The sequence below is a fragment of the Pleurodeles waltl genome, chromosome 4_2 (genome assembly GCF_031143425.1).
Source record: "Pleurodeles waltl isolate 20211129_DDA chromosome 4_2, aPleWal1.hap1.20221129, whole genome shotgun sequence".
In the NCBI taxonomy this organism is placed as follows: domain Eukaryota; kingdom Metazoa; phylum Chordata; class Amphibia; order Caudata; family Salamandridae; genus Pleurodeles; species Pleurodeles waltl.
In genome coordinates this window covers 1,062,793,594-1,062,818,285 of record NC_090443.1, presented here as the reverse complement: position 1 = coordinate 1,062,818,285, position 24,692 = coordinate 1,062,793,594, and the positions used below count along the sequence as shown (strand labels likewise).

Sequence of the window (24,692 nt, the reverse complement as noted above, 5' to 3'; positions counted from 1 at the left end):
CGACTACTAGCAACCTTGTATCGCTGCCGGCTTTCTCGCCTGTTTCCTGATGGTGCATGCTCTGGGGGGTAGCCTGCCTCCTTCTTGCACCAGGAGCTCTGAAGAAATCTCTGTGGGTCGACGAAATCTTCCCCCTGCAACTGCAGGCAACAAAAGACTGCATCACCGGTCCTCTGGGTCCCCTCTCAGCATGACGAGCATGGTCCCAGGAACTCAGCAACTCTGTCCAAGTGACTCCCACAGTCCAGTGACTCTTCAGTCCAAGTTTGGTGGAGGTAAGTCCTTGCCTCCCCACGCTAGACTGCATTGCTGGGTACCGCGTGATTTGCAGCTGCTCCGGCTCCTGTGCACTCTTCCAGGATTTCCTTTGTGCACAGCCAAGCCTGGGTCCCCGACACTCTAACCTGCAGTGCACAACCTTCTGAGTTGTCCTCCGGCGTCGTGGGACTCCCTTTTGTGACTTCGGGTGGACTCCGGTTCACTCCTCATCTAAGTGCCTGATCCGGTACTTCTGCGGGTGCTGCATGCTTCTGTGAGGGCTCCCTGACTTGCTGGGCACACCCTCTGTCTCCTCATCCAAGTGGCGATATCCTGGTCCCTCCTGGGCCACAGCAGCATCCAAAAACCCTTACCGTGACCCTTGCAGCTAGCAAGGCTTGGTTACACTCTTTCTGCTTGGGAACACCTCTGTAAGCTTCTTCACGACGTGCGACATCCATCCTCCAAAGGGGAAGTTCCTAGTCCTCTTCGTTCTTGCAGAAACCAAAGCTTCTTCCATCCAGTGGCAGCTTCTTTGCACCTTCAGCTGGCATTTCCTGGGCATCTGCCCACTCTCGACATTGTCGTGACTCTTGGACTTGGTCCCCTTGTTTCACAGGTACTCAGGTCCGGAAGTCCACTGTTGTTGCTTTGCTGGTGTTGGGCTTCCTTGCAGAAACCCCCTTTCACGACTTCTGTGCCCTCTGGGGGTATGTAGGAGGCTGGCCTGGCTTGTAGTGGGTACCAAGGGGTACTTACACTCTGTACCAGGTCCAGTTATCCCTTATTAGTATAGAAGAGGTGTTTCTAGCAGCTTAGGCTGATAGAAGGTAGCTACAATTAAGTTGAAGTTGAGCAAGTTGCCAAGAGCCTTTGGTTTTGAAGGCGGTAAAGGTTATTTCCCTCACTTTTTTAACACATGGGCTAATCAGAATTACAGTGGCCCTATGCCACCGCTAGACAGCTACGACATTCAGTACATGATGCCGTCTGAAAAAGAGAACTTTCTACAATGGTACGATGAAAACCGTGAAAATCGGTTTCATTTTCAAACAGAGTTGAAAGCTTACTGTAAGGCAGATGTCATGATCTTGCGAAAAGTGTGCAACCTTTTCAGAGACGTTGTGGTGGAGATGACAAAGACGGTTAGGATTGTTAAAACCAAATCCTGAATGAGAAAAAAAATCATTGAATACCTAGACTCATTTAGGAACATTACTCTGGCTTCGATATGCATGTCCATTTATCAGTACATGTTTTTAAAACCTGAAACCATAGCTCTAGTACCACCTGACCTCTATAACGGTAAACAGAAATGCTACTCCACCCCTTCTATCCAGTGGCTCATGTACGTCTCGGATAAAGAGAACATCTTGATTCAGCACGCTTTGCAGGGTGGTGAATACCGCCTGGGCAGCTACTACTTAGACGGGTATGCGCTAACTAACAGGGTGCCAACTGACTTTGAGTTCAACGGTTGTTTTTATCATGGTTTCCCGTGTTGTTACAAGCCCCATGAGTATAAGAGACTGCAGGGCACCACATTTAGACATCTGCACCGGCGTACTCTGGCCAAGGCGCAATATATTGAGAACTACTGCTTTGCTTTGAGAACCCTCTGGGGGCACAAGTGGTTAGACGAGTTAGCAAAAGATGCTGAACTGAGCACTTTTATTAAGACAGTTACCAGCACTCCGCGATGCCTTATTCGGCGGTCGTACAAATGCCATACAACTGTGCTGTGTCGCTGGTGAGGGTGAGAAAATACACTACTATGACTTCACCAGTCCGTATCCCTATGTGAACAAAGTGAAGTTGTACCCAATAGGGCATCCTAGGATCATATATAGGAACTTTATGCCCCTCAACGAGTACTTTGGGCTCGTTAAGTGTCAAATTCACCCTCCACAGAAGCTTTACTTCCCAGTACTTCCGTACAGAGTTGACAGCAAGCTAATGTTCCCCCATGTCAAACATGTGCTGAAAGTAAACAGACCAGCGTGTGTAGACATAGTGATGAGCAAAGGCTGCTGGAGGGGACCTGGTGTACCATCGAGATACAAGTGGCCCTCGAGAAAGGTTACCATCTCGGTAAAATACTGGAGATTTGGCACTTTCCACATACCACAACTCAACTCTTTTCTGAGTACATCAACCTGTTTCTCAGAGACAAACAGGAGGCATCGGGGTATGCCGAGAGGTGCATCAATGAACCCTCAAAGCAAAAGTATATCACTGATTACCATGCTCACGAGGGTATTACGTTAAGAACTGAGTTCATCAAGGTTAACCCCACCAGATGCCAGCTGGCCAAGCTCTGTCTTAATTCCTTGTGGGGTAAATTCACACAGCCCACCAAACTGTCAAGCACATCCATTGTCACAGACCCAGACGAGCTTTTTAAGTATTTATTTGCCCTGTCTTATGATGTGTCCAGTTGTGAATTTATAGAGGATGAGATGGCTGTTCTATGCAGGACATACGCCAAAGAGTACCCCATATCTCGTAACAATATAAACATCTTTATAGTGTGTTTCACAACCGCTCATGCCTGTCTAGAGCTTTACAGACTGTTCGGTAAGCTTCAGTACAGATGTTTGTACCATGACATAGACTCGGTTATTTTTGTTAGTAAAGAGGGTGATGAAGATCTGCCGTTAGGTGATTATCTAGGGGATTTGACCAGCAAACTCGAAAAGAATGAGTACATACTCGAATACACGTCCTCAGGGCCCAAGACCTACACTTGCAAAACCTCTAACAACAGTGTCTCCATGAAGGTCAAAGGCATCACTTTAAACGTTAACAATACAGTTAACATAAATGTTGACAGCCTGAAGGGGCTGGTGCATGAGTACTGTGCATCGAGCGATCATGAAAATTGCCGAGCAATAGTCGTAAATCACCCCAGCATAGTCAGGTCCAAAAAGAAGTAGGAAATTACAACACAATTGCTTTATAAAACACTGCGCGTAATGTTTGATAAACGTGTCCTTGCTGAGGACCACAAAACACTACCATACGGTTATTAAAAAACATTAGAGTGACAACCCCCAACTGCTATGGACACAGGGTTGCAATACCCATTCTCATGCGTTGTAGCCGGCCCCTCAAATAGCGGTAAAAGTTATTTTATAAAGAAACCGCTTGAAAATGCTGCCAGTGTTTTATCTCAGATCCTTAACAACATTGTATGGCTTTATTCTTGCTGGCAAGATCTTTACACAGAACTCTCCCTCAAGTTCCCACACATCAAATTTATAGAAGGCATCCCCAAAAACCTCAATGATGACGACTTGTTACCTAAACACCTTGTTAACATGGTCGTTGTGGACGATCTCATGCATGAAGGAGGGTACCACCCCAAGATCGACAGAGCTTTTACTCAATATTCGCATCATCGTAATCTGAGTATATGCTGCATCGTGCAGAACTTGTTTTACAAGGGCAAAAGCAGTTGTTCTATAACTCTCAACGCCTCATACTTGGTCTTATTTAAAACCCCCTGTGACAAGCTACAGATAGCAATTATAGCTAAACAGATGTACCCCGGAAACACCCAGTTTTTTATGGAAGCTTTTAACGATGCCACCGTAAAACCCCATGGCTATTTACTGGTCGATTTAAAACCCAACACTCTAGAAGACTACAGACTACGCACCAATATTTTCCCCCCGGACTAAAACAGCCCCCAAAGCTTAAAAAAAGACCCCTTAAGAAGACTTTTATAACATTTACACTCTAAACCTTATAATATAAGGTCACCACAATGTCTATGCGGCTACGGCGAAATTTAGACCACCTGAAAATGCTGGTCACAGCCAGCCCCATGAAAAGCAAAACTATCCTATGTGCTGCTTCGGACGATTTAGTTGCGGACATTTCAAAAATAGCCCTAAACACCCTAAAAGGTAATGTTCCGATATCGACGAGCCAGTTCCGTGTGCTGAAGAAGAAGCAGCACATCATTAAGAAGCTCAGCAATAAAAGGGCGTCACTCCTTTCTAAAAGGAAACTGGTCAAACAGTCAGGAGGCTTTATAGGTTCGCTGCTGGGTATAGCTATACCCTTAATAACAGGTTTACTGTCAAGGACATGATGGAGCACTCCCAAAAAATGTACCTTGTGCCTCGCCATCTGCTGGAACAATTGGGCCCCTTGACCACCGACGTTTGGGACATCCGCAGAAACGAGACACAGCATCTTGATGCTGAGATCAAAACCATTTTGAACCAAACTGATTTAAAACCACACAACAAAGCGGGGCTTTACTCAGGAGCCCTTCAAAACTTTTTACAGTATTACAAGCAACTGCACGATGAAAAAAACAAACTAACTCTGTACACCCCCGCCGAGGAACAGCTGGCAGCCGACCCAGTAGCGGCTCAAGACCATGGACCATCTCCCACGAAGGACGTCTTTGTAGTATACCTTTTAAAAGTTATAAGTCAGAAGTATAGAGGGGCTGCTCAAATGTTGCTCAGTAAAATGGCTGCTACTAAAGATTTGACCTCTTGGAACGACAGGGGTGAAGTCATTCACAAAGGGCAGCCGGTTGCTGGATCACACATGTACGATCTGGCCAGAGGTCTCACGGACGTTAAAACCCTGTCAACACAAGACGCTCCTAGAGGTTGGGAGCAGTTCCTAAGCGCCGCTGTGGAACTCAATATCCCCTCCACGATCATCGGTAACGCCGACCATCGGCAAAGGCTTGAAAGTTTGAAAGGTTCCATCCCTGGTGTTTTTACCAGGGGGGCCCTGGTGCTGACTTCGCCTTTCTTCCCCCAGCTAACACCGTCTAGGAGCATCAACGCTCTACAACTGGCAACTAAAAAGAGACTGTTCAAAATGGACACCTGGTTACCGATCTAATGTAATCCCAAAATTTGAACCATTGTACAGTATTGTTAAAAGGCTCGCATGTCGAAAGATTTTTACTTCATTTATTTTTTACCCGTGTACATGTTTGTGGTAAAAAACATTTAATCAGTAGTCCGACATCTTTTTTTTTTTTCATGGTTTTAAAATGTGTGGTGGGGGAATACAATGCATTGTCTGTTTTCAGGTTACAATGTTTTTTTATTTTAGACAGTCATCAGTACAATAGAGGCTTTACAAAGCCTTACACCTTTGTCATACACCATATTCTGTTTTAACAATGCTCGACATGGGCCTAGTCTTTTCATTCACATATTTCATAACAATACCATTGTTACTAGATCAGCGGAATACAGATTGAAAAAATTTCTAAACGTCATATCCTCAGACATTTTACTAACGAAATATATACAATGTTCCCCACATGTGATGGCTAGAGAATCCTGTAAACGCAGTTTGTTATTCACAACAGTGGGTGATTCTTTTTTTACATATTTGAATATTGGTTTTGTATAAATGTCATGCTCGGGAACTCCGCTAAACTTTCAAACACTATAACCTTGCCTAAATCGAGAAACATTGCAGCCCAGTGTGTACCACCATTGTAATGCCGGTCAGTGTTAAAGACTATAGTGCGGGGTCTTTTAGGGCCTATCTGTTCAGGTAGCCCATCGCTCGGAAATACACCTAAAAAGTATTGCTTAGCTTACCTATTCCTACGTAAGAAGTCACGTATCTCAGTAGTGTCCATTTTACAAGCTTTTAATGATAGTCAAACATAAGTTGCCGGGCGTGATTGACCTGGATAACGCTGTTGAATACCGAGAATACAAATATATATTCACATTGGTAGCCAAGGCATGTGTAAAATGTATTTCAGCTTTTAGATTTCCGTTTTTGATCACGTTGTAGTGGTCACCATCTTCCAGGCGTCAGGTTGAACGCAAACAGCGTATAGCCAGCCCCTTACCCCTCTCTTGAAACAATGACTTCTGAGTCCCGCAGATGTTTCCCCATTATCGAGACCAGTCCGAGATATTCCCTGACAAAACTGGATGTTCCAAAACTCAGAGTGAATAGTTTTGCAGAGATAACAGCACCTTCGTGGACCAGAGCGGCGTAGTTGATATCATAGTGTTTGAAGTTGAAAGGGTTTGAGTCCACTAAAAGCTGTATTTTCCACAAACATGATGATGATGAGTTTTGGTAACTGGCCCAGAAATAGATTCTGCTGCTGCGTTAATCTAGTAACAGAGGGGATGCTGAATATCTTCGGAGCCACTCTTTCAATGGTGTACTTTGCGTTCGATAGTTGTAAAACTTCAGCATGGGCCAGTCTGACACTCGGTGACACTTTCACTCTCTTTACAAACAGACTCGTGGACAATATAAACAATTTAAACTGTTCCGCATCGCCGCTGATGAGACAGAATGCGTCCTTGTTGCGGTTGAGTTTGATCTTAAGATCTATACCGTTGATTAGAAGCTTATCTTGGAAGAAAAGTTCTGAATGTGTGCACCCCAGGAGATCAAATTGCCTACTGCCGGTTGCGAAACTGGCCCTTTTTTTAAAACCAGCGTTGAAGCCGTCCAATGCCGTGTCCTCAAAATGCGCTTCAGTATCTTTGTAGAAGAGTCCCGCTGAAAGTTGTGTGTCCAGGGCTTCGCAACTGTAATTTAGAATACTCTCTATGTATGCCCTGTAGGTGTACATGTTATCACTCTGCGTGACAAGTCGATTGCCCGGGTTTATGTCCACTTGATTAAACATGGTTGCAATGGGATAGGGGATCGGCGCCACTTTAGCATCATCCTCGATGTTGGAGCTGTTCGCTTTGGTTATTTAACATATGAGGTGTAACAGAGTGTTGTTGAGATCCAGATACACATCTGTTGACCCCAATGCTGGTCTGGGTGGGTTTAAGAGAAAACAGATCTAGCTCTGATTTGGCACATTCACCAGAGGCACAGTGTACGAAGGCCATGATAGTGGCTTTAAAAAATATTTGCACCAGAACGCAGTCTCTTCTTCTTGGAAGATCTCCTCCGAATAACGACTTTTTTGTAGGGCATTGGCGGGCCCCTACGCCTCGAAACACTTCGCTTCCTTTTAACACCAGCACGCACCTTGTAAAACAACCCTGCCCCTTCCTGGGGTTGTTTGTTCATGCGCTTGGTGACAGCCGACAGCGGTTTTAACATGAGGTTTTGAAATTTCATATCCCCGTCTGAAGAAAGGCATGGATCTTCCAAACAAACCCCAAAAGAAGCCCACTAATCCGGCACCGTACATAACGGGGGCCCCTTGAAAGTAGGGCGGTGGGCCCCCATAACCGGCCTAAACTCTATATTAATCCCTATACATCGAGGGATCCCCGTACGTTTTCATAATGACCATTGTGACTGCCTAATAGTCACCGTCACGGCACGGCCTTAAATGAAGCTTAACAATAACTTTCCTGTATTTAAAGGCCACTGACTCTGATTGATCGTCGTAGATCATGATGGTTATAGTGTCAAAATGTTTTTGGGAAATTGCCACGTAGTCAGGTTTGTGATGTTGTATATTAACCATCGTGTTATTTTCCCCCTTCACAGGGGCCCATCTCAACAACGGCGAATGACTGTCCCCTATCCTCTGTGGTTCCACGATGTCGCTATACACGTAGCGTGTATAAAATCCGCCGTTAATATCAGGGCACATAGGGTCTGGATCCACCTGCCTTTTCAAATGTTAAACACTGTACAGGGCTCCGTGGCTTTAAGAAACACTTTTCTTTTTAACGTTATCCGACACCAGATGTATATCCGCATACGTTTCAATGCTGCCTATAGATTTGTTGATGGCGTCAACCACCGAGGAAACGGTTGGGTAATAGCCATGAGGAATCCCATGTGGATGCTCAGAGGGTCCAGCTCACGCTTTATACTGAATTTAGCCTCATGCTTTGTAAATGTATTCCACATTCTAGGGTATTGTATCTCCGTTAGGACCACCTCCCAGGGCCCTTTCAAGTCCACAGGTTTTGCCAGTTTCACCATCTAATTAGAAATCGATTGCTGGGGAACATGCCCTTCGAAGCGTTGGACGGTAGTGTAATATAAAAAGGTGAGTTCTCTATTGTGACTCTTACAGCGCAACCTCACACCCCGTGCAGCGAGCTCTCCAAAACCCCTGTAATTTGACCAACGCCTGTCTCTTAGCACCGCTGCCTTTCCTTTTCAGAACCTTTTCAACCCTGTACACCCTGTTCGGATCGTAGGGCACCTTTTGTAACTCTTCGGTGTAAAAGACGCCCACTACCTCTTCCCCAGCGTAGTCCTTCAACTTGTAAATATATACCCCTTCTTTAAGCTCTACACTTTCCACTATGAATATCTCATTGCTGAATGCCTGTTGGTAGCCTTTGGTGAAGACACCCTTCAACTTTGAAACCCTGACAGGATCCCCTTCTTTCAAAACCGGTTTCTTCACCCTTGATGCGAGACGACTGCCATACACGGTTCTCCACACCATTAACGAATTATCAGCGGTTACCTCCATGGGGGCCATTTTGATTGTTCTATGGTAACTGCCGTTATAAACATCTATAAAAGCCTGTAGAACATCCACGTATCTGTATGTATCGTTGGCTGTGAAATATCACCACATCTTTGATTTTAAAGTTCTGTTAAAACGCTCTACAACCACCGCTTTTACCTCTGCGTTCGTTACAAAATGTTGAACAGCGTGTTGCCTTAATAATTTCTGGAAAGGTTTGCTTAAAAATTCCTTTCCGGCATCTGTTTGTAGTTTTTGAGGTACTCGACCTCTCGCAAAGATGTCTTCAAAGGCGGCAGTGACGATGTTACCACTTTTATTGTTTAACGCCTCTGCATAGGCATACTTGGACAATACGTCTATGACTGTTCATATATACATCACAACGTTGTTATGTTTTCCTAGACCTTGAAGACTGATTATGTCCGCCTGCCACTGATAATCTAGCTGGCCCGCCTCTTAAAACATCTCCTGGTTGGCTTGTGGAGCGAATACGCCTCTTCCCCCGCTAACCATGTCTTCACCTTTGAGCCGTTTAAAGACTCGTTTTCAACTCGAGCCCTTCTAAATAGAGCTTCGGTGCCGCCGAAGCTTCCAACCCCATGTGCATCGTAATATAGCCTCCTTAAAGCACCCCCTGTCATGCTGTCACACACAGTAACCACGAAATGAAAGACATTTGTTTTGTGTAAGCTTGTTTTATTAAACATAAAAAACACAAAAGACTGCTGGTCACCTTGATGTCATATGACGGCGTATACATAGCATGACACATGTTACACATATTACTCCAAGTTGTTCCTTTTACCAGGTCTCAGCGTTACAAGCTTTGATATTTTTATGGCTATACTCTCAATAGCTCTAGACATGACCTACTGCTCCCCCCACCTATAACTCTGGACGCTCAGGATACTTTAAGCATTAAGCAGTTCATACAGTTCTAGGTCGGACAGTATAGGACCTTTATTTGTGAAATAATCTTCAGTCATGAGCTCCAAAGCACTGTGCAGCCCTGTCAGTGGTGAAAGTCTTAACTCACATGGCCAGTCTTGGGCCTCGCTCCAGTATCTGTCCGCTCAGGGTAGCCACGCGTTGATACACCATTTGGCGATACACACAAGACTGTTGCACTGCAGCGCAGCCGCCGGTTCCGTAATGTTCAGATAGCGCAGAGTCACAGGGTGTATTTCAGCTATTCTCTCTTTAACCAGCACATATATCAATCTCCCGATACAGATGTAGCCTGGGTGTAACTCATAGATATCTTGCACCGCGACACTCTGTTTCTCGTCCTAAAAGTGAGTAAGCATGGAGCGTTAAGTAACACCGTTATGGTCTGTTATCCATGACCTCTGTTTTTTTTTTTTTAAAAATTTTTTTAAACAACTTTCGGGGGACTAAAGATGTAATTCTTCTATTCTTATGATAAACATCTCACATACGTCTTTCTATGACCCTTTCTATAAAACTTTTGTCAAAATAGGTACATAACCCCTGCATGCGCTCCAGTTTTGAGCAGTGCTCCGAAGCGTATCGGATCTCATTGACAGTTTCTGTCAAGATCTTAATCATATCGACATGGACCCCTTTCTTCACAGCTGCCAGCCCGTACACCACCCTTAACAACCTATATACCTTGTGCGGGTCTAAACGGCTGCATATGTTCCGAATTGTTCTGGCAGTGTACGACTTGTGTAGACAGTCGTGAGCCTCCTGCTGTGGCTCGTTAATGTGTTCACAACTGCTGCCGCAAAACCTTTAACAGGCAATATGACGTCGTAGGGTGCGCCCGGCGTTTCCTTTTCATAATCGGTGCTAATCTAAGTGCTTACACATTTCTTACGCTGCTCTTTGTTCTGGCTTGTAATACTTTCAGACTGTCTGGAACAGCATAAGCAGTAAAGATTTACGTTGTTAAATTCTGGCGTAGACCCCTTTAGGGCATCTCTTTCGGCAGTTGTTTTCCACGGTTCAAACAGAAAAGCAAATGACATACTATTAGTTAAAAGTATGATAACGATCTACACATGATAATTGTCTATTGAGTCTTTACTAACCTCAACATTTTCGCCACCCTCAGCGGCGCCTCTGTAATCTTGCGAGTCGCACAGGTCCATTGGTGTATAAGTGACTTTGATTTTACAGTTGCTGGTTGCATCAGGATGGCCTCTGGATCTGGTCCCTCCTGAAAACCCATGTCTTCATAGATCGGTGAATTTGGCGGTGCTACACCTTCTTCAGCATCTTCAGTGTCGTTGAAGTTGATTGCATCACTTAGTTCGTCTTTCGAGGCTTCGCCGTCGCTGCTATCAACCTTGATGGGAGATACCAGTTGCGGCAAATCCTTGAGGCTGAGCTTTTCAAGCCGTTGGCAGAGTTCCTCGTGCAGCCATGAAACGTCGGAACCACCGTCTTTAGGTGGAGTCTGCTGTGCATTCCCATCCATCACCAACGGTTCGAGGGTCCGATAGTATCTATTGATAGGGTTCGGGGCTCCTGAGGCCGTGGCTTTTCTGGCTATCGGATTGTATCTCTTCATGTTGCCTGGACACCCTATTCCAACGCTAGATCCCGGTTTGACATGTTGCTCTAACCGCCACTTATATGTATGCGCGGTTCAAAAAAGGCGTACGCCTCTACAACCCACAACTATCACATGTTCACCGTGGCGGCTCTAATACACTGCCGGGTTACACGTGGTGCTAACCACATGTCACGGCCTTTGCACCATTTGATCATCCCCTCTTTTTGGACTAGCCAACCGTGAGGAGGTCTGGCCTGCCTGCCCATTTCGCCACCCTGTGAGGGGGCCACCAAACAGCCACTTGGTCCTGAATGTCTGACATGTCCAGACCTATCCTCTTAGGCTCTGAAAGTGGTTGCACAACACCATGGCCTTCATTTTACACAGCCCATAGACCAATACCCAGGGGCTAGGACCCTTGGACATGGCTAACACGTGACACCATGAGGTCACAAACCACGTGACACCTCTACACCTACGTCAGTTCTGGGGCGGGCTCTCTGGGGCACCGGAAGTCCCAGTAACGGAAGTGATGTCACTTCCAGGGTGGGATAACTGTCACTTTACAGTTGATGAGGAAAGGTATCCCCTCCTACTACTAACAGGGAGCACTTCCTTTTGCCACAATTGAGAGGAACAAACCCATACTCTTGGTTCCTCCTGCTTCAGTGTTGCCTCTTGCAAGCCACCAAATAACCTAAACAAACTTGATCAGGCTTGTTGGTAAAACATAAGTTCCTCTCTGCTCCACTGTAGTGTTTTTGGTTCCGAATTAGGAACAGAACTAAGGGTCATATTACAAGGCTGTGTTGGTCTGAAAACCACATTCCAACCCTAGCAGAAAGAACTGCCAGGGGACTCCAATCCCCACCAGAGATATGGTTCATGACGGGGTGATGGTGGGCGGAGTTGTACAACTACAATTTCTGCCATCCTTTCTATGGTGAGGATCCCGCCATGGAAATGCTGGCAGAAAGACAGTGCCGGAGGTCACGGGGTGCCCCTGCATTGCCCACGCCCATGGCATGGCAGTGCAGGGGCCCTCCTGCTCAGCACCGTGGGAATGCAGACAGTGAGCATTTCCATGGTGCTGGGGGGCTCCCCTGTGTGATGCCATTGGCCTTGGTTCCATGTGGCTCTGAGACCAATGCCGCCGCACGGTATCCACTGGCCTGACTTGGTTTCTGCCGGTCAGCCCAGTGGTAGCCTTGTAATGGATCTGGTGGGGTGTTGCCTGCTCGGCGGTGGTCTCCTCACTGCAAGCCTGGCGATCTGCTTGTCTGAAGGCAAGGCTCACAATGAGGCCCTAAGTGAGATACAAAGTAAGATCCCATGACCCGTGAAGGAATCGGAAGAGGTTTGCAGAGCACGGACATGCAGGGGCAAGCACCAGCACTGTCACACAGAGAGGAAGGGGAAACTAGTTTGATGTTAAAACATCGGAATTAAATGTATAGATGTGGAAATGTTTGATACATTCCAGGGTGATAGGCTTATGGTTTCAATCTAGGAATTGTATTTATGTTCAGAAATCATTCTGGGGTAAAAATCTCTGAGTGAAACACCACTTGTTTGCCGCAAATTTGAATGTTATCTATAGGTAATAGGATTGGGCCTTTATTAAAGGGAAAAAGAAGCTGGACCACAAAACCATATATAAGGAAAAGAATATTCCATTGTGCACCTATTGTATTTACTGTACCTTTCACATGACTCTATTGTATCGTGTAATAGATTTCACAATCCTGTTTCAGAATTTCTTTGCATTGTTTTATGTATCTATTTCATTGGCATAGATATGAGCAGATACCACACGAGTATCTCAATTTATCATGTTGTTCATTAATCTCATTAAAGTCATTTGTGGTGCCTTTTTCTTGTTCTCCCTTACCGAAAACCAGTGAAAAACCATCACAAGTGAAAACATTCACCAGAGTAAAACATGTGCATAGGAGTAAACTGAGGTACAATGTCTAAAAGCTCTCTATATGTGATATGTACACACATTGAGAAATAGATCAAGGACCAGTCTGGAAGGAACCAATATCACAAGGTTAAAGTTTAATTTAGGGATTGATCCTAAATAACTACATCTCCCACTTTTAATGTCTTTTCAGCAGGGTGTGGACCTTATTCAGCTTTGGGCCTCTTCTAATGTAAAGAAAATAACTGTGGGAATCAGTGTGTCTACCACCACCACAGATTTCACGTTTATCCTCATTCCAAGGCCAGATATATTCGGCGTCTTTTAAAAAGTTTCTAAATATTGTATTAAGGAAAGTGGGGTCCATGGTATTTTAAATCTGCAGGACACACTTTTGGTCATTTCTTCAAATATACAGACTGCGCTGGTTCCCTTTATTAAACAGTTTGTCTTGCTTGCTAAGTCTAGTATTAGGCATTTTCTTTTTATTTTGTTTTATATGACTCTTGTAAGTATTGTAGGGTTTTTGTGAGACTGCTCTCATTGTTTACTTTGATCTGGTGCTATGACACCCTCAGGCTTCTCTGTGCTTTGGTGCAGATCTGAATAATGAGAATGCATTATCAGGAGTTGGCTTCCCAGAAACATGCATTACACAAAGGGCTGATGGAATCCTAGCAAATGGAAATAAATTGAAACACATTTTGATTATTTATATCATGTGAATGAGTTTGGAGAAATCACAGTTACTCTGACATAATTTCCAACATATTTTAGAAATATTTCTTATAGATGGCATAATTCTGGAACCATAATAACTATTAACAAAAATCGTGACCCAATGACACAAATCTTTAATGGCTATATCAAAAGGCGTCCCTTAACTTACTTGTGAATAGGAGACAGAACTGGTATTTAATAGTCTGATTTACAAACAACACTATCCACAGAGATGGCAACAACTGGCAAAATCAAAAGGACAGAAAATGGCCCAAAAAAAACAAACAGTCAGTTCAATATAAGCTTATTTGCTAAGGGATTATTTGAAGTAAGACTGGGAAAGAGAATAAACAGTTTCTCACATGGAGTAAAGTAGTAGACATCACAGCATCCTCGAAGATGTAGGATGGATGGGGGCAAACAAATGCATGCACTGGGATGCGGTCCGGATAATTATCAGAGGCTGAGATTCATGCATTTCATCCATCATTTTTTTTTACTCGAATGTCACCAGCAACAGTTGTGAGGAATGGAAACATATCCAAAACCACAGGTACTTAAATGTGACCAGTTAAACCTATACTTTGCTTCAGAAGCAGGCTGCTACAATCCAAACCTTGACACCTTTAATGCACTCACATACAGAAATATCTGTCTCAATACAACAGAGGCTCCTGTAGCTATCTTCTTAAGAGGACATATTCTGCCAGATTCTTGACACTTTCCTTGACCTCTTGATTCCTCAGGCTATAAATCAGAGGGTTTAACATGGGAATCACCATGGTGTAGAATACAGAGGCCACTCGGTCCCGGTCCATAGTGTAGCTAGAGCTGGGTCTGATGTACATGAAGAAGCTTGTACTGAAGAACAAGGTCACACACAGGAAGTGAGCAGAGCAGGTGGAGAAGAGCCGGTGCCTCCCCTTTGATGAAGGGATCTTCAGGACCGCAGAGATGATGAAAGTGTAGGAGAGAAGAACCACGACAAGGGATGCTGCCATGATGCTCCCACCTATGAAGATCAGGACAGCCTCATTGGTTCTGATGTCTGAGCAGGAGAGCTTCAGTAGTGGAGGGACATCACAGTAGAAATGGGTGATCTTATTAGACTTGCAGAAGGACAACCTGAGGGAGAGACAGCTTTGTATGAGGGCATTCAGCAGGGCAGCACAGTATGCCCCAACAACAAGATAAATACACACAAGCTCTGTCATAGTGACTGTGTAATACAGAGGGTTACAGATGGCCACGTAGCGATCATACGCCATAATTGCCAGGAGAAGAATGTCTGCACCCCCAGTGAGAACAAAGGAAAACATCTGAGTTATGCACCCTGGAAGGGATATCACTTTTCTCACTGCTAGGAAGTTGGCCAGTGTGTTAGGCGTGATGGTTGAGGAATAACACAAGTCCACAAGAGACAGGTTACTTAGCAGAAAGTACATGGGCGTGTGAAGACGCAGGGAGGTACAGATCACTGTCACGATACAGGTATTGCTCATAAAGGTAACAATATAGACCATGAGAAACAATATGAAGAGAGGGATCTCGAGCCGCGGGTCGTCTGTGAGACCGAGGAGGATGAACTCTGACATCCATGTCATATTCTCATCAGCCATGTATTTCTGAGAGAGGATCTTCTAGGAGTGGAAAAGAGACAAAAAGAGACAAAGGTTAGTGAAGACCTTCTAGCTTTATTACAAGGATTGCTATTTTGACCATATGATTACAGCACTGCGTTTCCCCTGGACCACAAGAGTCAGTTGGCTGACCTCCCGGATGGCTCTGGGGACATAACACGCTGCTTGAGGGCTTTTCCTGGAGTGACTAGTTGACCAGCAGCAGGTGGGCTGCGACTGGATTGTGCTGGTTGCCTCTGCTAGAGTGGGCCCTGGACTCTAATGGCGTGATGTATTAACAATAATAATAGTGATTTCCAAATTCTGATTTTCTGTGAATCGTAATTAGGAAATTGTTATTCCTAATGTGTGAAACTTTTATTTTAATATCAGTGATTACTTGTGGGCCGTAAATCAACCAACCTCATTGATATTGATCAGGGAGGTTGCAGTTTGTGGCCTTTTAAGAGTGATAGGCATCAAAGGGATGCTGAGCTGCCGGCAGCCAGGAGACCACCAGGTCTGTGATTGCTTTTAAATAAAGTAAACTTCTTTCTAAATGCACCCCATTTTCTTTGAAAGGAAACGGGGATGTATTTCAAAGAAATGATGAACCGTTTAACATTCATTATGGAAGAGCGCTAAGCGCTCCGTCCATTCTGTAATCTCTCCTTGGGCTTCAAACCACGCCCATGTCACATCAGTCACTTACATTGGTTTGTGGGCTTGCCTTTTAAAATACTCTTGCTTTCATTTGTGAAAGGCATGCATATGTCATGCCCTTTCCAGTGTTTAGCCCACCTACACAGCACCGGTAAACTACTGAAAACATACGAGGCTCGATGTTTTCAGCCTGGGGTCCGGACTACTTTATCTGTTTATTTTCCACGCGGCGCCATCGCGCTGAATTTTACATAGTGCGATCACGCTGCGTTTTTTTTTTTCACTGCTAATATCTCTAACTCGAGCAAATTTGAGACCCGTTGGATTGAAAATGCTTGTTTTTTAAAAGTAGGCAGTAGTCTGTGAGACCATGCCTGCTCTTAAAAATACTTTGTTTGAGATTCAAAAATGGGAAGGGGTCCCATGGGAACCCCTTCCCATTTACCAATGGGCTACCACCAATTTTGCTTGGTGGTAACTGGGATTTTGTCACAAAATATTATTAGATACCATAAAAGTCACTGTTTAGAAGGGATGCCCTAAACACACCTCTTCAAATAGCGATTTCTTAGGATTTTCTAAACCCATTTAGTGATTTAGTAACTTGTTACTTGTACTTGTTACTTGATTTAGTAACTTGTTACATACTACATTTGTGCAAACCATTGTGCAGCAGCAAATCTTGTGATTTAGCAAATTGCAGTTGTTGCTCATCTGGTCCTTTGTACTTTCCCTAAGGTCCAAGGAGCCTTAAAAGTCACCAAGAGGAGGTACTCCAAAAAGATTGATTGATTGATTGATTTATTGGGACATTAGTCATATATGCTATTCTAACTGCAGTCCAAAAAACATTTGGAGTAATTGTATACATTGAGGGGTGTGGGTGGTTAAACCTACTTTTCTAACTTTAATTCCACACCCTTTGTGGGGTCCTTTCTACTATTCTAAGTCTACTCTAGCACACAATTGGGAAAATGCATACATTAGAGAAGGGGGCTAGGACACCGAACGAACGAAGTTCAGCATAGCAAACACTGGGGCAGGTGGATGTGGGTCAAATTTACTTTTCTAACTCCATCATTATGAACATAGGCGAATGTGCATACGTTCAAGGAAGGTTAAATTTACTGTTATAACTCCAATTCAAAAAATGCTGGGGAAATTGAATTAATGGGGGAGTGGTGGCAGATTTACTATTCTAACTGCTGTCGAAAGATTATTGAAAAAGTGCATATATTTGGGGGTCACTTTCACTACACATAAATAATATAATACAATTATTTAAAAAAATATATATATTTTTTTAATATTAAAAAAAATCAACATTGGAAAAACAAGAAAGCTTAAAAGTCAATAAAATGATAAAATTGCTATAAATTAATGAAAATGTTGAAAAACATTTAAAATAAAAAAATATATATTTAATTTTCCTGAAACTTACTGGTAAGCACACAGACCTAAAACAAAAAATCTATGGCATGGAATAATTATTTACAAAACAAAAATAAATTATATATATATATACATATATATATATGTATATATATATATATTTATATATATATATATTACCTAGTGGTGGTCGCCCCTAGATAGTTATAGGTAGGATTTCGTTTCTATATTAAAAGCCTTTCTTTATTTGCCAGTTCCATTAGCTGCGTCTTGGAAAGTTTCGGGGTGATCCGTCCCCGGGGGGAGGTGGGTGAGGGGGAGAAAAAAGGGGAGGTCCCAAAACACATTTTCCCCATTCATTTTTCCATAGAGATTTTGGAACGCAATAGTGCAAAAATGACTGAACGGGAATTACACCAAATTTGGCAGGAAGGTAGGTCCTGGCCCAGAAAGAGTGTTTTTTTCATTTTGGTGTAATTCCGTTCAGTAGTTTTTGAGAAATTTGTATGTCTAGGGACGCAAATGATTCATGACCCCTGCCGATCTGGTGCTGAGATCTGATTGGCTGATAACACTTCAACAACAGAAGTTGTTGAAGTGTTGTCAGTCATCTTGGGACTCGGCTTCAGCCGAGTTCAAAATAAAAAGTTTTAAAAAACTAAACGGGCCAGGGTAGGAACACCCTGACCCCTTAGCTCTGATGTTGACCCCTCTCCCCCCCAGGGCTAAAAGGCGTTTTTTGGGGGTTGATTTTACGAGCGGAGATGCGGAGGATCCACAAATTCTCTAGTAAACATTTTTTTTTTAAACGAAGCGTGGGCTCTCGCGCTTCGTTAGTTTAATACTCCCGGGTGGGCCAAGTCCCGGGGGCTTTTTTTTTTAAAGCGGTGGGCCCTCCTGGCCCCCTCCCACTGCCCAGAGCGCCACCACCTCCCCAGGGCTCTTTTCTTTTTTTTTACTATTGGGGGGGTCTTTGGCTCTACCACAGCCCCGGGGACCACCACCTCCCTGGGACGATCCTTCAACTAAAGCGGGGGGTCCTGTGGCACCCCCGCAGCCCTGGGGACCACCACCTCCCCGAGGTGATTTGTAATTAAAGCAGGGGGGCCTGTGGCCCCCTGTGGTCCGGAGACCACCACCTGTAGGAAAGTACCATCTTGCCTGGCATGTTACCCCCATTTTTCACTGTATATATGTTGTTTTAGTTGTATGTGTCACTGGGACCCTGCCAGCCAGGGCCCCAGTGCTCATAAGTGTGCCTGAATGTGTTACCTGTGTAGAGACTAACTGTCTCACTGAGGCTCTGCTAATCAGAACCTCAGTGGTTATGCTCTCTCATTTCTTTCTAAATTGTCACTAACAGGCTAGTGACCAATTTTACCAATTTACATTGGCTTACTGGAACACCCTTATAATTCCCTAGTATATGGTACTGAGGTACCCAGGGTATTGGGGTTCCAGGAGATCCCTATGGGCTGCAGCATTTCTTTTGCCACCCATAGGGAGCTCTGACAAATCTTACACAGGCCTGCCACTGCAGCCTGAGTGAAATAACTTCCACGTTATTTCACAGCCATTGTACACTGCACTTAAGTAACTTATAAGTCACCTATATATCTAACCTTTACCTGGTAAAGGTTAGGTGCAAAGTTACTTAGTGTGAGGGCACCCTGGCACTAGCCAAGGTGCCCCCACATTGTGCCAATTCCCCGGACTTTGTGAGTGCGGGGACACCATTACACGCGTGCACTACATATAGGTCACTACCTATATGTAGCTTCACAATGGTAACTCCGAATATGGCCATGTAACATGTCTATGATCATGGAATTGCCCCCTCTATGCCATCCTGGCATAGTTGGCACAATCCCATGATCCCAGTGGTCTGTAGCACAGACCCTGGTACTGCCAAACTGCCTTTCCTGGGGTTTCACTGCAGCTGCTGCCAACCCCTCAGACAGGTTTCTGCCCTCCTGGGGTCAAGCCAGGCTTGTCCCAGGATGGCAGAACAAAGGACTTCCTCTGAGAGAGGGTGTTACACCCTCTCCCTTTGGAAAATGGTGTGAAGGCAGGGGAGGAGTAGCCTCCCCCAGCCTCTGGAAATGCTTTCATGGGCACAGATGTGCCCAATTCTGCATAAGCCAGTCTACACCGGTTCAGGGGACCCCTTAGCCCTGCTCTGGCGTGAAACTGGACAAAGGAAAGGGGAGTGACCACTCCTCTGACCTGCACCTCCCCTCGGAGGTGTCCAGAGCTCCTTCAGTGTGCTCCAGACCTCTGCCATCTTGGAAACAGAGGTGCTGCTGGCACACTGGACTGCTCTGAGTGGCCAGTGCCACCAGGTGACGTCAGAGACTCCTTCTGATAGGCTCCTTCAGGTGTTGCTAGCCTATCCTCTCTCCTAGGTAGCCAAACCCTCTTTTCTGGCTATTTAGGGTCTCTGTCTCTGGGGAAACTTTAGATAGCGAATGCAAGAGCTCATCAGAGTTCCTCTGCATCTCTCTCTTCACCTTCTGCCAAGGAATCGACTGCTGACCGCGCTGGAAGCCTGCAAAACTGCAACAAAGTAGCAAAGACGACTACTGCAACTCTGTAACGCTGATCCTGCCGCCTTCTCGACTGTTTTCTTGGTGGTGCATGCTGTGGGGGTAGTCTGCCTCCTCTCTCCACTAAAAGCTCCAAAGAAATCTCCTGTGGGTCGACGGAATCTTCCCCCTGCAACCGCAGGCAGCAAAAAGCTGCATTACCGGTCCCTTGGGTCTCCTCTCAGCACAACGAGCGAGGTCCCTTGAATCCAGCAACTCTGTCCAAGTGACTCCCACAGTCCAGTGACTCTTCAGTCCAAGTTTGGTGGAGGTAAGTCCTTGCCTCCCCACGCCAGACTGCATTGTTGGTAATCGCGACTTTTGCAACTACTCCGGCCCCTGTACACTTCCGGCAGAAATCCTTTGTGCACAGCCAAGCCTGGGTCCACAGCACTCTAACCTGCATTGCACGACTTTCTAAGTTGGTCTCCAGCGACGTGGGACTCCTTTGTGTAACTTCGGGTGAGCACCATTTCACGCATCCTCGTAGTGCCTGTTTCTGGCACTTCTCCGGGTGCTACCTGCTGCTAAGAGGGCTCCTTGTCTTGCGCGACGTCCCCTCTACCTCCTGGTCCAATTTGCGACCTCCTGGTCCCTCCTGGGCCACAGCAGCATCCAAAAACACTAACCGCACGATTTGCAGCTAGCAAGGCTTGTTGGCGTTCTTTCGGCGGGAAACACTTCTGCACGACTCTCCACAGCGAGTGGGATCCGTCCACCAAAGGGGAAGTCTCTAGCCCTTTTTGTTCCTGCAGAATCCTCAGCTTCTTCTGTCCAGTAGAAGCTTCTTTGCACCCACAGCTGGCATTTCCTGGGCATCTGCCCATCTCCGACTTGCTTGTGACTTTTGAAATTGGTCCCCTTGTTCCACAGGTACCCTTGACTGGAAATCCATTGTTGTTGCATTGCTGGTTTGTGTCTTTCCTGCATTATTCCTCTATCACAACTTCTTTGTCCTTAGGGGAACTTTAGTGCACTTTGCACTCACTTTTCAGGGTCTTGGGGTGGGCTATTTTTCTAACCCTCACTATTTTCTAATAGTCCCAGCGACCCTCTACAAGGTCACATAGGTTTGGGGTCCATTTGTGGTTCGCATTCCACTTTTGGAGTATATGGTTTGTGTTGCCCCTATCCCTATGTGTCTCCATTGCATCCTATTGTAACTATACATTGTTTGCACTGTTTTCTAAGACTATACTGCATATTTTTAGTACTGTGTACATATACCTTGTGTATATTTGCTATCCTCACTCTGAGGGTACACTCTGAGATACTTTGGCATATTGTCATAAAAATAAAGTACCTTTATTTTTAGTATAACTGTGTATTGTGTTTTCTTATGATAGTGTGCAAGTGACACTTGTGGTACTGTAGTAGCTTCACACGTCTCCTAGTTCAGCCTAAGCTGCTCTGCTAAGCTACCATTATCTATCACCCTAAGCTGCTAGACAACCTATACACTAATAAGGGATACCTGGGCTTGGTACAAGGTGTAAGTACCCCTTGGTACTCACTACAAGCCAGTCCAGCCTCCTACATTGGTTGTGCAGCGGTGGGATAAGTGCTTTGAGACTACTTACCACTCTTGTCATTGTACTTTTCATAAGAGAAAAATATACAAAACAAGTTCAGTGTGTGTACACATAGCTAAAAAGTTTTGCTTTTCCTCTTTTCACTGTTTTCTAAAGTGCTGAAAAGTACTTCTAACTTTCTAAAAAGTTCTAAAAAGTTTAAAAAGTTTTTTTTCTCTGTCTTTCTAAAAGCTCTGACAAACTTTTTTCTCTTTTTCTTTCACTTTAACTCTCTCTAAAAATGTCTGGCACAGGCCAAAATGTTGATCTGTCCAAACTTGCATATGACCACCTTAGCTGGAAATGAGCAAGGAGTCTCTGCATAGAGAGAGGTTTGAGTGTAGGGAAGAATCCTTCCTTGGAATTGTTGCTTAATATGCTTAGAGAACAAGATAAGGCCAAAGGGGCCACATCTGTTGAAAAAGTAGCAAATGGTTCCCAATCTGATCCAGGGACTCCCCCAGGAAAAGATTCAGGAAAGAAAGTTCCCAGCCTGCCCATTACTAGACAGTCTAGCATAGTTGGTAATGATGAAGAGCCACACCATACAAATAGTGTTGTCTCACATCATAGCAAGAGCATTCATTCTCACCATCATTGTGACTAGAGGTCCATGGGTCCCATAGGTTGGGATGTTTACTAGGACATCATCTTCCTTTATACATCTCTTTTTTTGGCCTGTTCACAATAGTTCACACCCCAGGACCAGGTGGCTAGGAGGGAGGCGGGGGTCTTCCAGTACAGGCCGATGCCTCATTTCAACACTAGGAAGTTCATGCCTGCCAGCACTCTCTGCCTGTCTGTCCTTCCTTCCATTAATCATAGCACTGTCACTTCTGGTACTAGTTTTGTGGGTGCATGGAGAATATTGGTGTAGGATGCTGGACTGGCTTGTAGTGAGTACCAAGGGGTACTTGCACCTTGCACCAGGCCCAGTTATCCCTTATTAGTGTATAGGGTGTCTAGCAGCTTAGGCTGATAGATAATGGTAGCTTAGCAGAGCAGCTCAGGCTGAACTAGGAGACGTGTGAAGCTACTACAGTACCACTTAGTGTCATAGGCACAATATCATAAGAAAACACAATACACAGGTATACTAAAAATAAAGGTACTTTATTTTTATGACAATATGCCAAAGTATCTTAGAGTGTACCCTCAGTGAGAGGATAGGAAATATACACAAGATATATATACACAATAGCAAAAATATGCAGTATAGTCTTAGAAAACAGTGCAAACAATGTATAGTTACAATAGGATGCAATGGGGAAACATAGGGATAGGGGCAACACAAACCATATACTCCAAAAGTGGAATGCGAACCACGAATGGACCCCAAACCTATGTGACCTTGTAGAGGGTCGCTGGGACTATTAGAAAATAGTGAGAGTTAGAAAAATAACCCTCCCCAAGACCCTGAAAAGTGAGTGCAAAGTGCACTAAAGTTCCCCTAAGGACAAAGTAGTCGTGTTAGAGGAATAATGCAGGAAAGACACAAACCAGCAATGCAACAACTGTGGATTTCCAATCTAGGGTACCTGTGGAACAAGGGGACCAAGTCCAAAAGTCACAAGCAAGTCGGAGATGGGCAGATGCTGTAGTGCTTTCCTCTTATTTAGTTTCTAAGCACTAACATAACACAACAGAAATGCACTTCTGAGGTCAAAGAAGACTTTTATTGTTATTTTATTCTTCCCCAACCACAATGTTTATGAATGAATGACGAATTAGTAGCTTTCAAGTCCGCGTTAATCAAACAAAATATATCAGTTTGCAATATACACAGCAGGTTATATTTATAAGATATTGAATGCAAAGCAAAACAAATACTTCACCGTGTAGGAACTATTTACAGCTACATCTTTCTAAGGTCTGCAAGCTGAGACCCCTGTCAGCCGCGAGAAAGAGTGTCATCTACCCACACGGGATGCTGGCAACTGGCGCCAAGCTCCAGCACGAGGTCCGGCAGATTCGAATCTGACTCTCTGCAGCCTGTTACATTCGTTACAAAGGTGTGCCCCCTCCTCTCAGACCTGGGAAACTGAGCAAGCCTTTTGGAGACTGGCCAGGTCTCCAAGACTACTCCTGTTCCCAAGCTCAAGGGAAGAGAAACAACGCCCATGTACTCTCTCTTATCAGGTCTAGTCTACTGTGAGAGCAAAACATCTTGGTTCTCTGGTGCAAAAACACAGCTTGGAAAAATACAGAACTATTCTCAACTGCAATGTCTAACTCCACGTTAAAGGCAATGGGCAGCTAACCTAAATATCAAATGCAATGTCATGTTAAAGGCAATAGGCAGCTAACCTAAATATCAAATGCAATGTCTAGTGTCATGTCAAAGCCAATAGGCATCTAAGCTGAATACAAAATGCAATGTCTTATATCATGTCAAAGCCCATAGGCAGCTGAGCTGAATACAAAATGCAATGTATAATATCATGTCAAAGCCAAAAGGCAGTTAAGCTGAATACAAAGTGTAATATATGATATCATGTCAAAGCCAATAGGCAGCGGAGCTGAATACAAAATGTAATATATAATATCATGTCAAAGCCCATAGGCAGAATATCTAATAGCATGTCAAAGTCAATAGGCAGCTAAATTGAATACATCATGTCAAAGTCAATAGGCATGCAATGTCAAAGCCAATAGGCGGCTAGACTGGATACAGCATGTCAAAGCCAATAGGCAGAATACAGAATGTAATGACTAATGCAATGTCAAAGCCCATAGGCGGCTAAACTGAATACAGAAAGCAATGGCTAATGCCATGTCAAAGCCAATAGGCACAATACAGAATGTAATGACTAATGCAATGTCAAAGCCCATAGACGGCTAAACTGAATACAGAAAGCAATGGCTAATGCCATGTCAAAGCCAATAGGCACAATACAGAATGTAATGACTAATGCAATGTCAAAGCCCATAGACGGCTAAACTGAATACAGAAAGTAATGGCTAATGCCATGTCAAAGCCAATAGGCGGCTCAACTGAACAAAACATACCATGT

General features: G+C 44.5%; 1 protein-coding gene across 1 annotated transcript; it reads right to left on the bottom strand.

The window, feature by feature from the left end:
- Positions 1-13,863: 13,863 nt before the first annotated feature.
- On the bottom strand, positions 13,864-17,391 carry LOC138294268 (olfactory receptor 8U9-like). The gene has a single exon (XM_069233381.1). The coding sequence runs from the start codon at positions 15,465-15,467 to the stop codon at positions 14,529-14,531; it is 939 nt and encodes a 312-aa protein (XP_069089482.1). The 5' UTR covers positions 15,468-17,391; the 3' UTR covers positions 13,864-14,528.
- Positions 17,392-24,692: the final 7,301 nt, after the last annotated feature.